The following is a 16080-nucleotide window of genomic DNA, read 5'->3' on the forward strand; positions in this document are numbered from 1 at the left end:
GACGCAACTCCCTCTGCCGTTGGATTCGATTACTTACCCATCTTTCCTCATCTCGTATCGACCGTCGGATCATGTTTCCCTTGGGGTCCACTTCTAGTATGCCGCGTTAATCCCTTTTCCGGTTTTTGAGGGAGTGGATGGTAATTTGGTAAATATCATGTAGTTTTCTTTTTTTTGGTTGAGAAGAAAACAAAAACAAATTACGTAGCAGTGCCCTCTAAAGGACACCCAGCTTCTCCTCCGTGCAGTAGCCGGCGAGGGAAATACTTGTAACCCAATCTCACGTCCTTTAAACATTGCTTCCATACCATCATCAGCGACACAGTTACCTTCTCTATACTATATATATGTTGAATCTTCACCTCCCGGCCTCGTTTAAAGTCGCCAGCAATGGATGAACAGAATTATGATGCAATGCTTTACCATGGCCATTCAACAAATGCCTACAGTAACATTATGACGCTCCAAGATCACCCGTGTAGCACCGAACTCCAATGCAAGCGCTAAGCCATCATACACACGCCATAGTTCTGCCTCCACAACCCAACACATCCCGGTACTGCTCGAGAAGCCTATCACCCATCGGCCAAGACAGTCACGAATTACCCCTCCAGCCGCTGCATGTTATCCTCAATTCGGACTGCTCCACCAGTATTCACCTTGCACCGTCTCACCGCTGGTCTTTCCCACATAACTGATCTTTGATTGTGTTGACAATAGGGATTTAAATTATGATTACCGTCGCATTTTCAGTCAAATCACGTTTATGGCGATTACGGACACACTGCAGACTATCGCAACCATTGCGAGCATAGCGGTAGTTTTTTTTTTTTCAAATCTGCACACCTTATTGTAAAAAGTAAACAATTTGTTATGAACTAAGAGAATTATAAATTGAACAAGAGAAGAATAAAAAAAATAAAGAAAGAATGTTCAATTTTCACCTTCTTCTTTTGGACATAGTAAGTTTGTACATGTACTTCGAGTGGACCACATTAAGGTATCATATAAATTATTTAGAGGTTACAAAATAATGAATTTAGAGGTTATGAATACTCATTCTTTAGTAGTTACAATATGATAAATTTGAGGGTATGGACATTCTATTTATAGGGCTTCAAGTACCATAAGTTACAAAGCATTAAGGACCAACATTAAGATATCCTATAAATGATTTAAGGGTTACAAGATAATGAATTTAGGAGTTATGAATATTCATTCTTTAGGAGCTATAATATGATAAATTGGGGGGGGGGTATGGACATCCATTTATCAATGGATTTATAATACTCCCCCTTAGATGTCCATAATCTATTATTAAAAGTTATCTCGTTAAAAACCTTATTAGGAAAAACTCTATAGGATAAAAACCTAATGAAGGAAAAATAGTACATAATCTATTATTACAAGTTATCTCGTTAAAAATCTTTACCAAGAAAATTCAATGGGACAAAACTTTAATTAAAGGAAAAGAGTGTAACGTGTTTTTTGACTCCTCCTACTGGTAATATCACATTACATCTTTGAGTTGATGCATTTCAATCTTGTGTAGTAGTCTTTCAAATATTGAAGTTAGCAATGCTTTGATAAAAGGATATGCTAAATTATCACTAGAACGAATTTGTTGAACTTCTATATCATCTTTCTTCTCAAGATCATGAGTGAAGAGTAATTTTGGTGAAATATGTTTCGTTCTGTCACCTTTGATATTACCACCCTTTAATTGAGCTATACATGTTGCATTATCTTCGTATAAAATAGTTGACATATTTTTCTACAAAGGCAAATTACATATCTTTTGGATATGTTGGGTTAATAACCTTAGCCAAGCACACTCTCGACTTGCCTCATGCATTGCAGTTATTTTTGCATGATTTGAAGAAGTGGCAGCTAATGTCTACTTTGTTGAACGTCATGATATGACAATACTTTCACATGTAAATAAATATCTCATTTGAGGTCGACCTTTATGTGGATCCGATAAATATCAACATCAGTATAGCCGACTAATAGAGATTTTGAATCTTTTGAATCATTTGAATAAAATAACCTCATATCAATGATCCGTCTAAAATAACTAAATACATGTTTAATTTCATTACAATGTCTACATGTTAGAGAAGAACTAAATCTTGCTAGCAAGTTTACAACGAAAGCTATATTAGGTCTTGTGTAGTTTGTAAGATATATCAATGCCCCTATGGCAATTAGATATGGTACTTCAGGACTAAGAAACTCTTCATCATTCTCGCGAAGAGGATTATTCACATTTGATGGTCGTACAACAATCGAGTTACTCAATGGATGTGTTTTATCAATGTAAATTTTCTTTAAAATCTTTTCCATATAAGTTGACTGATGGACATGAATTTAATCTTTAATATGTTTGATTTATAGGATGAGACAAAACTTTGTTTTTCCAAGATCTTTCATCTTAAAATCTTTCTTCAAATAAGTTACTATATTTTGAAGCTCTTCAAAGTTCTTATAATATCTAAATCTTTAAGTTTTTCAAGCTTCCAACAATGGAAACTAAATCAAAGCTTCTTAATCAACAATTTTTACACTTGGGCTAGCTAAATTCAACATCCTTATAGCATAGTTTAAACAAAAATCAAAGGAGAAAACTTACAATGGCGATGGGTAAGAGTTCAAATATTTTTCTTTTAGTGTTTCTCAATTCCAGTGGTGGAAGGTAGAAGATGAAAAGAATGGACAATGTAATTTTTAGCCCTTGAACTTGGCAAGCAAGTTGACATTGACCCTTTAGCTTATTTTTATCCACTTTGATCATTGAATTTGAAAACCATTAATCATTTGAGCCCATTCTGTTAATGTCCATGAAAAAAAAAAAGGATAATGTAACTTTTGCCTCTAAAATTGGCAATTAGGTTCACTTTAGTACTTGTACCTTTTTTGGATACATTTTGATCCCTTAACTTGAAAATTTTAAAAGTTTGATGATGTGACACTCTAAGTTTGAAAAATAATTTTTTTTTGAATAATGATGTTGTACAATATTAGAGTGACATATTCGGTGTTTTAACAATCGAACCCATGGTTGAATAGGTTAGACATCAATTTTCAATTCAACTAGTTCGATCGGTTTGACCATCAAACCAACAATAATTAAAATTTCTTAAAAATCTAAAAAAAAGTAAATAGAAAGATAAAACCGATTTTACTTGGCTTTTTAGATTTTTATGAATATTTAATTATTTATTTAATTATTATTGATTCGATGGTTGAATAGAGAATTGGTTATCTAATATATTCAACCATTGGTTAAGTTATTAAAACACTAAATATGACATTTTGATATTGTACCACATCATCTAAAAGTTCTTTATTTTATTTTTCAAGTGACGATGTAGCGCAATCTCAAAATGTCACATCATCAAACTTTTAATTTTTTTCAAATTCAGTGATTAAAATGAACCTAATTTTTAAGTTCAAAATAGACTAAAAAAATACATATACCAAAGTAGTTTAAATTAAGTTAATTTTATTTTGCTAAATTTTCAATTAAAAAAATTAATATACTACTAGAAATCTTATCACATGATTTATGAAATCAAAAATAAAAAATAATTTAACTTGTCAGTAAAAGAAAATTGGAGTAGGTAAATACATCATATTAATAATATTAAATGTACTCTAATTGTTTATCATGATATTGTCTTTTTTCTATAGTACATCAAAAAGTTATCAAGTTAGTGAAAAAAATTCAATATTAAAATTCAATATTTAAAAGAGATCCTATTATACACATATCCGTGTAGAAACCACAAATTTAAAATACGAATGTGTATTTAAAAATAACATACAATAAATTACGAATGTTAACTTTGTTGATGTGTCATACCCACAAATTGCCAAGTAGATGACAATAATATTTTATAATATTAAAAAAATATTTTTATATAATATTTTATAATAATTTTAATGATTTTTAATTTTAAAAATAATTCTTAAAATTTAATTAATTAAATGTCAGATGTGTCATCCACGTGTATGCAATATCAGTAAAGTTAAAAAAATATTAATTTTTTCATTTATTTTAGGGTGAATTGATAATAAAAAAGCAAGTTTAATGGTTAAAAAAGACAAAAAAAAAGTAAATAGAAGGCTAAAATGATTTTTTTGTAAAGTTAAAGGGCAAAAAAATTATTATGTCAAATGAAAAGAATTAGATTAGACTATTTATTATGGTATTGTCATCAATCTTGAGTTGATGTCGAATTAATTTGTGACACCAACTCAATCAAATACATTATTAATACTAGAAATGTTATCACACGCGTAAGCGTATGGAAACCACAAATTTAGAATATAAACGTGTATTTAAAAAAAATATAATAAATAATAAAACGTATGATTTGAAACTAATTAATTATAATATCACATGAAATATATATAATATTTAAAATAAAATAAAATAAATTGTGAGTAAAACGAATAACTAATATATATAATACCTTGTGCATATTAAAATTAAAAAAATATATAAAACATTTTAAAATAAAATTTTAAATGGGTAATAATTTAAAATGTTACTAATCCAATTAACATATGCATATTTTAATTAAATTTATTTTAAAAATAAATTAAAATACTCTTAAATAATACAAGTGGTCCATTGAGCATCACACCGGATTAGTAAAATACTGTAAAATACTTAATAAATAGTATAAATGATAACTTATTATTTTAATATCGACATTTAAGTAGCACGAAAGAAATCAGAAAAGAAAAATAAAGACGAAAACGCCAAACGTGATTTCATGGTAAAGAAGTTCAAGCCTGATACTTCAACAATTTTCGAGAAACCATGGAGAATTGCTTAACTAGATGTTCTAGTCGAAATACAGAGAAGTCGAAGATCGAACCTGCCTCAATCTAATTGATTGCCTATTACCAATCAACATCAAATATTGTTTCAATTAGTAATGATACAATAGATTATAGGAACGGAAATGGGAAGATGAAGAACCGAATGAAAATGAGAGCAAATGGGAATTCCAATATTCTTCTCAAGAATTTCATATTCAAAAACATATAGAGCTATCACATAAGGATTTCACTAAAGGCAGCAAAATCCATAACAACAAAAAGCAAAAGTCGAAAACACGACCAAAGATCCACCATAACAACAATTATATTCGTAAAATCCTACACTACAAATTCATCCTCCGTCACTCCTCCCTACTTGCAATTTAAATACGAAAATGAGAGCACACATTCAGACGGGAGTGAAAATGAAAAAGCAGCAGAAATTGTTGATGGCTCTCTGGCAACTCAAACCCCTCTCTATTCAAATGCATCATCATCATCATCTGGAAGGGGCTGACTGGCTGCTGCCGCAAGCTCAGCCTCATGCCTAACAACAAACCAATCAGTTTTTCAATAGAACGCGGGTGAGAATAAATGATGGATACAAAATCAGTTTGCAGTGGGTTATCTTACTGTTGCTGTGCAGCCAAGTCAATGTGTACTTCTGGAGGAGCAAGTGCAGGAGACTCCACGAAGTGAAGATTAGGATCACTAGAATCATCAAAACATCACCAATTTTAGACATTGATCAAAGCATCGGCATCAAATCATCAATTGCACAACAAAAGCAATGTTCTATATTACCCCGCAAGCTTCCTGGCAAGGTACAAGAAAGGCTTCTCAAAATTGTAGTTGCTCTTGGCCGAAATTTCATAGTATTGCAGATTCTTCTTCCTGTGGAATGTGACTTGCTTTGCCTTAACCTGCCTGTTCTTTACATCAACCTTGTTCCCACATAGAACAATAGGAATATTCTCACACACTCTGCATTACCAAAACAACATTGTTACACAAAGCTGTTACACAAAATCATCAATGGGTAAAGACTGTCATTTCTAACACACCTGCAAAGATCCCGATGCCAAGTTGGAACATTCTTGTATGTCAACCGGGCAGTAACATCAAACATAATTATGGCGCATTGCCCATGGATGCTGCAACGCATAAACATTAAAAACGTCAGAAAAACACTCAACAAAGCAATAACTTGGTTTCTGGGATGCCTGACAGATATAAAACGATAAGCAATAATAAATAGGTATAACATCTTAGGTTCATAAAAGAAAAGGTCATGAAAAAGCTGTAGCACAAGTAAAAAGAATTACTTCACCATGTCAATATAACGATAATTTAAAAAAAAACATTCATCAGCATTACTCATCAATGACTATAGATAATTCAACAATTTATAGAAAAAAGTACAAGTAATAGCATCACTTACTAGTAACCATCTCTGAGACCACCAAACTTCTCCTGTCCAGCAGTATCCCAGCAGTAGAAACGGATTTTGCCACAGTTAGTGAAGAAGTCCAAGGGATGAACCTCCACACCAATGGTTGCTGTACATTCAAAAAGATAAAACCACTTACGTAACCACTTAATCAAATACCTCTTGCTTCAAACAGGACTAACGCCAGAACAGTGCTTGTTAAAACACTTACGCTCGTATTTCTTTTCAAACTCTCCAGTTAGATGCCTCTTCACGAAGGTAGTTTTTCCTGCAACCATAACAGAAAGTTCAAGCAAAGTCCAAAACAATGCGCTCACTTGAAACAAAATAACCTATTTTTTTATAACTAAAACAAAAACAGAAGGTTAAAAAATATACATCTAAGAGATCACATACATATTCAGATCACAAACCTCGGAAATGAAAGCGTATTAAATACTCTTTTTTACTTTATTTTTATAAAATTCAAAATATGAAGTTATCAGCGTCAAATAATAACGATTTGAAGAGAAAATAAAACGAAAATTCGAATTTCCGACAATTTCATAAACAATCAAAATCAAACGTATTGAATTAAAACCTTACAAGTCGAATCTACGAGTAAAGAAAATGGAAATTACCAGTTCCTCCATCACCGACGATAACGAGCTTGAAGCTCGGATAATCAACAGTTTGCTGGTTCGGCAAAGCCTGCACCACGAATCAAGGAAAAAAATAAAGATCCATCTCGATACTAAAACCCTAGAATATAGTTAAGAAATCGAGAACAACAAAAAAAAAAGAAGAGAATGAGCAAGGGGCTCACCATTGATTCGGAGGCAGATAGACAAGGGAAATAAATCTACAAATCTCGCGTTTGTTTGGCGAAAGCAGAGCAAATCGGAGTAGAGTGATTTGGGAGACGGCGATAGCCAAAGGGTTTATAAGAGCGAGGGCTTTTGAGAGTCTAAGCTCTTTACTCTTAGACCCCCCGGCTTTAAATTGACGCAACTCTCTCTGCCGTTGGATTGGATTACTTCCCCACCTTTCCTCATCTCGTATCTACCGTCCAATCATGTTTCGCTTGGGGTCCACTTCAATTATGCCGCGCTACTGCCTTTTTCCGGTTTTTGAGGGAGTGGATGGTAATTTGGTAAATACCATAGGAAAGAAAGCAAGGGTTTTCTTTTTTAATTTCTTTTTCCTTTTTATATCGTAGATAGAAATGTATGCCAGCTCAAGCTTAATTTCAAAACAAATTCAAACCTTCTTTTCTTTTTCTTTTTTCAAATTTCCCATTTCAGAGTATTACACTCTCATCAACAAAATGTTTTAGATAATGGCAAGATATATTAAATTTTCAAATCCATATTTAAATTTACGATTTTAAAGTTAAATTGTTGGAAGAAAACAATCACCAATTTTTTAAAAATGAACAATAAAATGTACATGAAAAATATATTAAAAAAAAGACAAATCTTTTAGTTTTAAAAAAACATTTTTAGTGAAAAAATATAATAAATCACACCATTTTTATTTTCATTTTCTAAAAAATATAAATATTTTTAAAAAACTAAAACCTAAATCTAAAACATCTTTCCAAATAATAATATTCCAACTAAGATTTTAATATCTCGGTTTCACTAAAATAATTTTTTTTCATTTAATCCCTTTTAAAGTTTTTAAAATTTTAAATTAGTAGAGGTAAAATTATATTTTGACCTTTTAAAATTGATAAAATTTTGATTTAATCTTTTAAAAATTATAAAGATATAGGCTATTAAAATAGTGAAATTATATTTTTACTATAATAAAAATTATAATTTAATTTCAGTCCCTCTACGGTTAAATCTGAAATAAACTTCATTCCCATGATATACATACAAAAATCTATTAATTGTTACTATAATATTATTTTTGTAAATAAAATTCAAGTTAAACAAGAGCCTTTCTAAAAACTCGCTCATAACCCAATCTAAAATCTTTTTTAAAATAAAACGTGATGAAAAACCAAAGAACAAAAAGCCTTACCAATGAGATTGGGGGACATTCATCGGAAGTAAACATCAAAATTTAAAATTGCATGAAGAGATAAAAAGGGGGATAATCCCATTAAAAACAAGTTGCATGAGATAAAGTGGCTCCAACTAGATAATTAACCACAAGACAAATATTAAAATTGTGATTTCAACCACAAGCAATCTTGGATTAAAATATCAAACTCGAAAGTGTTCCACCTAAGCATAATCAATGCATTTATAACCTCATAGTCAACATTCAAAGATCATAGCCATAACTTCCATCAGATGGGGCTCCAGAACAGTATGATAGAAACCTAGTGTAACCTTTCACAAAGCTACCAATATTGTCTCTAATGATTGCTCCATCGACATTGCATTTTACCCTCTCCGCAGACAGTTTCTCCCAGACCACAAGAGCTGCTATATAAATTGTACACGAATACTGCACCCGTTGAAAATTCCCCTGAGTGTCTTTCCAATCTTGCGGAAATTGTTCAGCAAACGATATTATTTTAGAAGATAAAACTTGTATGAATTTCCAGGACAGGAGGTTCCTATGGAACCGTAAGCTCTATGCAATAACCAGTACTCAATCTCTGCAATTAGCGTCTGCACTAGATGTAAACGAAAATTTTATGCCAGCAATATTCCACACTTGGACAGCTTTAGGACACTAGAGAATAACACGATCGAGACTCTCTATTGCACCACATCTCGTATAACTAGGATCGATATTACAACCCTTGTCCATTAATCAACTTTTACATGGAACAAATTGTTAACATTAATGGGAGACAACATTAATGGCAAACAATACAAAGTGGTGCAAGTTTAGCACCCTAAAGTTGACTTTGAAAAAGTGGCATGGGATAATTTTTTTTTGGTCCTTGAGATAATGGGCTATTTATTGTTTGGTCCTTAAACCTCAACTATAAATAGGCCTTCTCATTTCTCATTTCAATTCATCCCAACCAATCTTTCTCTCTTAGTTTTCTCTCTTCTCCCATTTGAGAATTCTTAAGGAATTCTATTTGTTTGTAATACTTTGGAGATAGTAAAGTTATCATCTGGTGTTAGTGCCCGAGGACGTAGGTATAATTTACCGAACCTCGTTAAATCTCTTGTGTTCTTTCTTGTCCTATTTTTCTTTCAATATTTGAGGGTATAATAGTAGTATTTAATTGTGCTATTAAATTACTATAGAAGGGACATTCTGTCTAAGGAAAGACTTGGTATTTAAGAGATCCATGTGATCCACCTCTCTTCCCTGGGAATTGAACTTTATGTGATTTTTTAGTACAATAATTTACACGCTTCCGACCCTATTGGAACAACAAGTGGTATCAGAGCCTAAGGTTAATCGTAGTATGCTCTGTGGTTGCAGTTTAAACTGATCTTCCACATCAGAAAAGATTTCCTTAGGTATATTGAAAGATTATGGAGAAAACGGTCGGTGTAGGAGCTTCAACATCGTCCATGTAGACAAGACCGACAATTGCAAATGCAAGATTGGCCGTGGAGATCTTTGATGGCACGGGCCATTTTGGTATGTGGCAAAGTGAGGTTCTAGATGCCCTTTTTCAGCAGGGTCTAGACATTGCCATTGATGAAGAGAAACCAGATGATGTACAGGAGAAAGATTGGAAGGCGATCAATCGGTTGGCATGTGGCACAATTCGATCATGCCTTTCTCGAGAGCAGAGGTATGCTTTTTCGAAGGAGACTTCTGCAAATAAGTTATGGGTGGCACTTGAAGAAAAATTTTTGAAGAAAAACAGTCAAAATAAGCTCCACTTGAAGAAAAGACTGTTTCGCTTCACATACGTCCCAAGTACCACAATGAATGATCACATCACCAAATTTAATCAGTTAGTCACTGATTTGCTGAATATGGATGAGACATTCAAAGATGAAGATTTGGCTTTGATGCTGTTGGGGTCACTTCCTGAGGAGCTTGAGTTCCTAGAAACTACTCTACTTCATGGCAGGAGTGATATATCTCTGAGCGAAGTCTGTGCAGCCTTATACAGTTATGAACAGAGAAAGAAGGACAAACAGAAAAACTCAATCAGAGATACAGAAGCTTTAGTAGTCCGAGGTCGTTCATACACTCGGAAGAAAACTCAAAAGGGGAGATCAAAGTCAAAGTTCAGACTCGGGAAAGATGAATGTGCTTTTTGTCATGAGAAAGGCCACTGGAAGAAAAATTGTCCAAAGCTGAAGAATAAGGGAAAAGCTGCTGTAGATGCTTGTGTTGCAAAGCATGATACCAGTGACTCTGAACTATCACTGGTTGCATCATCATCGTCGTTCCATTCAGATGAGTGGATATTGGATTCGGGTTGTACCTATCATATGTCCCCTAACCGGGAGTGGTTCTCTGATTTAGTAGAACTAAATGGAGGAGTTGTTTATATGGGCAATGACAATGCCTGTAAAACTGTTGGGATAGGTTCAATCCAATTAAAGAATAAAGATGGATCAACCAGAGTTCTGACTAATGTTCGGTACGTACCCAGTTTGAAGAAAAATCTCATCTCATTGGGAGCCTTGGAATCCAATGGTTCAGTTGTTACTATGAGAGATGGGATTTTGAAAGTGACATCTGGCGCACTTGTGATATTGAAGGGCATCAGGAAAAATAACTTGTATTACTACCAAGGTAGTACAGTTATTGGAGCAGTCGCTGCAGCTTCCGGCAACAAAGAATTGGACTCAATACAGTTGTGGCATATGAAGTTGGGACATGCCAGCGAAAAATCCTTGCAAATTTTGGCAAAGCAAGGATTGTTGAAAGGTGCAAAGGCTTGCAAATTAAAATTTTGCGAGCATTGTGTTCTGGGAAAGCAAAAAAGAGTGAAATTCGGTACTGCTATCCATAATACAAAAGGTATTTTGGAATATGTTCACTCAGATGTGTGGGGGCCTTCCAAGACACATTCATTGGGAGGAAAACACTACTTTGTTACTTTTGTTGATGACTTTTCCAGAAGAGTTTGGGTGTATACCATGAGAACTTAGGATGAAGTGCTTAGAGTTTTTCTTAAATGGAAAACTATGATCGAAAACCAGACTGGCAAGAAAATCAAGCTGCTTAGGACGGACAATGGAGGGGAATATAAAAGTGATCCGTTCTTCGATGTGTGTCAAGAGTATGGTATTGTTCGACACTTCACAGTTAGGGATACACCACAGCAGAATGGATTGGCAGAGCGTATGAATCGAACATTGCTGGAGAAAGTTCGATGTATGTTGTCCAATGCTGGGTTGGGCAAGCAATTTTGGGCTGAGGCTGTGACATACGCTGGCCATCTTGTTAATCGTTTGCCATCATCTGCATTAGAAAGAAAAACTCCTATGGAGGGATGGTCTGGAAAACCGGCTACAGATTATGATTCCTTACATGTGTTTGGAACCACTGCATATTACCATGTGAAGGAGTCAAAGTTATATCCGAAGGCAAAGAAAGCTCTCTTTATGGGAATCACTTCTGGAGTGAAGGGATTTCGACTTTGGTGCTTAAGCACAAAGAAAATGATCTGTAGCAGAGATGTTACTTTTAATGAATCTGCCACATTGAAAAAGGTAGCAGATAAAGATATTCAGATGAGCAATACTCCACAGCAGGTGGAGTGTACTCCAAAACAGGTGGAGTTTGAGCAGATGGGGATTTGCCCAGTTAATAAGTCTAATTCTCCAGCCACAATGGAGGAATTAGAGGTTGAAAAGGTTCTGACCCAAGAACCACTAAGTACACCAGAACCAGTTGCAGTTGCAAGGCCACGAAGAGAAATTCATAAACCTGCTCGATTTACTGATATGGTGGCCTACGCCCTTCCCGTTGTTGATGATATTCCTATCACTTATCAAGAAGCAATGCAAAGCTTAGAAAGTGATAAATGGAAAAGCGCCATGGATGAAGAAATGCAGTCTCTCCGGAAGAACAATACTTGGGAGTTGGCGCAATTACCGAAAGGTAAAAGGGCAATCGGATGCAAGTGGGTATTCGCAAAGAAAGATGGATCTCCTAGCAAGAAGGATATTCGCTACAAGGCAAGATTGGTAGCTAAAGGCTACGCTCAGAAGGAGGGAATTGACTACAATGATGTATTTTCCCCTGTTGTGAAGCATTCCTCCATTAGAATTTTGTTGGCCTTGGTAGCACAGTTGAATTTGGAGCTAGCTCAACTTGATGTTAAGACGGCTTTCTTGCATAGTGAGTTAGAAGAGGAGATCTATATGACTCAGCCAGAAGGATACACAGATGCTGGTGGTAGAAATTGGGTTTGTAAGCTTAACAAATCACTATATGGATTGAAGCAATCCCCGAGGCAGTGGTACAAGCGATTTGATAGCTTTATGAGAAGGCAGAAGTACCCAAGAAGCAAATATGACAATTGTGTATATTTGCAGAAGCTGCATGACGGATCTTTCATTTATCTACTCTTGTATGTTGATGATATGTTAATCGCTTCGAAGAGCCAAAATGAGATAGATAAGCTGAAGGCTCAGTTGAATCAAGAGTTCGAGATGAAAGATCTAGGTGAGGCCAAGAAGATTCTCGGCATGGAGATAAGTAGAGATAGACCGAGAGGCAAGCTCTGTTTAAATCAGAAGCAATATCTGAAAAAGGTATTACAATGTTTTGGTGTAAATGAAAACACAAAACATGTAAGTACCCCACTTGCTTCTCATTTGAAACTTAGTGCTCAATTATCTCCGAAGACTGAAGATGAAAGAGAATATATGGCGAAAGTCCCATATGCTAATGCAGTTGGGAGTTTGATGTATGCGATGGTGTGTACGAGGCCTGACATTTCACAAGCTGTTGGAGTTGTGAGCAGGTATATGCATGATCCTGGAAAAGGACATTGGCAAGCTGTGAAATGGATTCTACGGTATCTTCGAAAAACCGTAGATGTTGGTTTAATTTTTGAACAGGATGAAGCACTTGGTCAGTTTGTAGTTGGATATGTTAATTCCGACTTTGATGGTGATTTAGATAAACGTCGTTCAACTACGGGGTATCTGTTTACTCTTGCGAAAGCCCCAGTGAGTTGGAAGTCTACCTTACAGTCTACAGTAGCTGTGTCTACTACAGAGGCAGAATATATGGCAGTTACAGAAGCTGTTAAGGAGGCTATTTGGCTTAATGGATTGTTGAAAGACTTAGGAGTTGTTCAAAGTCACATAAGTTTATATTGTGACAGTCAGAGCGCTATTCATTTAGCGAAAAATCAAGTCTATCATTCAAGAACCAAGCATATTGACGTAAGATATCACTTTGTGCGGGAAGTCTTTGAAAAAGGAAAAATTCTACTTCAGAAGATTCCGACAGCAGATAATCCCGCAGATATGATGACCAAGGTGGTAACAACAATCAAGTTTAATCATTGTTTGAACTTGATTAACATCCTGAGAATTTGAGCACCTTCAGGTGTATGGCGCTCGAGAGTGCATTTGTAGGCACTACAAAAGATAGCTTTATCGAATTTGGGGAGTTGAAGGAAGTGTGTGAAGATGTGATTATCCTAATCAAATCTTCAAGGTGGAGATTGTTAACATTAATGGGAGACAACATTAATGGCAAACAATACAAAGTGGTGCAAGTTTAGCACCCTAAAGTTGACTTTGAAAAAGTGGCATGGGATAATTTTTTTTTGGTCCTTGAGATAATGGGCTATTTATTGTTTGGTCCTTAAACCTCAACTATAAATAGGCCTTCTCATTTCTCATTTCAATTCATCCCAACCAATCTTTCTCTCTTAGTTTTCTCTCTTCTCCCATTTGAGAATTCTTAAGGAATTCTATTTGTTTGTAATACTTTGGAGATAGTAAAGTTATCATCTGGTGTTAGTGCCCGATGACGTAGGTATAATTTACCGAACCTCGTTAAATCTCTTGTGTTCTTTCTTGTCCTATTTTTCTTTCAATATTTGAGGGTATAATAGTAGTATTTAATTGTGCTATTAAATTACTATAGAAGGGACATTCTGTCTAAGGAAAGACTTGGTATTTAAGAGATCCATGTGATCCACCTCTCTTCCCTGGGAATTGAACTTTGTGTGATTTTTTAGTACAATAATTTACACGCTTCCGACCCTATTGGAACAACACAAATTGGCGTAAACATCGCCACACAAAATCTTTTACTTCCGGAGGTAGCTTTAAATTCTAGATTTGCTACCAAGGACATTCGATAATATGTTTCAAAGTATTAGTAGTCGTTTGCAAAGCTAGAGTAACCCTTTTTTACTGAAATGTCATACCAGAATTTTAAATATTCGTTGATCATCACACAACGCCATTATTCCTTCAATTAAAGATTTATCCTAAGTCGGGCCATCGTCTTGAAAAGAGCTCACTAACTATAATAAATTCCATACCCATTAAAGGAGCCGGTTCCATGAAAAATTTAGCATCATCAGGCAACCATGGATCGTTATATACTTGGATATCAGTACCGTTCTCCAATCTCCATCCGATTCCTTTCACAAGCAAATTCTTGGCAGCAAGAATACTCTTCCATATAAGCGAAGGATTGTTGCAATTGCTTCTTTATCACTTCCTTAGGCCATTGTTGCAAGAAGCACTACACCAAAACAGGCTTTAGCGGCGTTTTTAGTGGCGTTTGTACAAAAAACGCTGCTAAAAATCGAGCATTAACTGTGATTTCCAAAAAACGCCGCAAAAAATCTAAGCCCAACGGGACCTTTCGAGGCTTTAGCGGCTTTTTTAAAAAGCGTCACTAATGTCCTGGTCTTTAGCAGCGTTTTTGGAGAAGCGCCGCTAATGCTCAGAGATTTAGCGGTGTTTTTGGAAAAGCGCCGCTAATGCTCAGAACTTTAGAGTCGTTTTTGGAGAAGCGCCGTTAAAACATTTTATCTGATTATTTACTATTTAATTTGTTTATAAATTAATTAAAATTCAATTTATTTTTAATTGAATATTTGTTAAAAATGGATAAATTTGAAATAATGACACATAGAAATAATTTGAAATAAAAAACTTAGAAAAATATTTGTTAAATTTTTTTTTAAAATACTATTATTTAAAATAATTTTAAAAAATTTTAGGCACATGATTGATTGATTTTTAATTTATATATTAAATAATTTCATATATAATTGTAAAAGATACGATAGTATTAATTTTAAAATATTTAATTAATTATCATTATAGTTTAGGGTTTAATATATATGGTTTAAGGTATATGGTTAATTTAGAATTTAAGGCCGGTTTAGAAGCTACAATTTTAACGTTTATAGATTATGGAATTAGGGATTATGGATTAGGGATTCTGGTTTAAGGGTTGTGATTTAAGGGTTAGGGGTTAGAGATTAAGAGTTAGAGATTTAAGGTTTATGGATTCAGTGTCAGGTTAGATTTTAGGGTTTAAATCAATTAGTGTGTTTTAATTTATATTAAATAAGATTTAGGGGTTAGGGGTTAGGGATTCGGTTTAGGGTTTAGGGTTTAGGGTTTAGATAAATTAGTGTTTTTAAATTTATATATTAAATAAGGTTTAGGGGTTAGTAGTTAGGGGTTAGGGGTTAGTGGTTAAGAGTTGTGATTTGGGGTTTAAAGACTCGGGGTCGGGTTAGGGTTTAAGGTTTAGATTAATTAGTATTTTTTAACTTTTATATTAATTAAGTTCTTATATAATTGTAAAAGAGGGGTTAGGGGTTAGAGGTTAAGGATTAGGGGTTAGGGGTTATGGATAGGTAACTATCTATTTTTGATAGGACCAAATTATAACAAATAAAAATGAAATACAAAAACTAAAATCATTCCACA

The 16080-nt window shown here is 34.2% G+C and overlaps 1 protein-coding gene across 1 annotated transcript; it reads right to left on the reverse strand.

The window, feature by feature from the left end:
• Positions 1-5015: 5015 nt before the first annotated feature.
• LOC107901183 (GTP-binding nuclear protein Ran-3) lies at positions 5016-7357 on the reverse strand. Its single transcript, XM_016827080.2, has 8 exons — positions 7089-7357; positions 6904-6973; positions 6495-6551; positions 6275-6392; positions 5898-5987; positions 5638-5817; positions 5467-5544; positions 5016-5380 (listed from the first exon to the last, which is right to left on the reverse strand). The coding sequence occupies exons 1-8, from the start codon at positions 7089-7091 to the stop codon at positions 5311-5313; spliced, it is 666 nt and encodes a 221-aa protein (XP_016682569.1). The 5' UTR covers positions 7092-7357; the 3' UTR covers positions 5016-5310.
• Positions 7358-16080: the final 8723 nt, after the last annotated feature.

Source organism: Gossypium hirsutum, chromosome D06 (genome assembly GCF_007990345.1).
Source record: "Gossypium hirsutum isolate 1008001.06 chromosome D06, Gossypium_hirsutum_v2.1, whole genome shotgun sequence".
NCBI lineage: Eukaryota > Viridiplantae > Streptophyta > Magnoliopsida > Malvales > Malvaceae > Gossypium > Gossypium hirsutum.

What these genes read in the sequence shown, in the direction of transcription:
- LOC107901183 (XM_016827080.2), bottom strand. An exon ending in CGTCGGTGATGGAGGAACTG is followed by an intron (nt 6,552 to 6,903) that starts GTAATTTCCATT and finishes TTATGGTTGCAG; the next exon opens with GAAAAACTACCTTCGTGAAG. An exon ending in GACTTGGCTGCACAGCAACA is followed by an intron (nt 5,381 to 5,466) that starts GTAAGATAACCC and finishes GTTTGTTGTTAG; the next exon opens with GCATGAGGCTGAGCTTGCGG.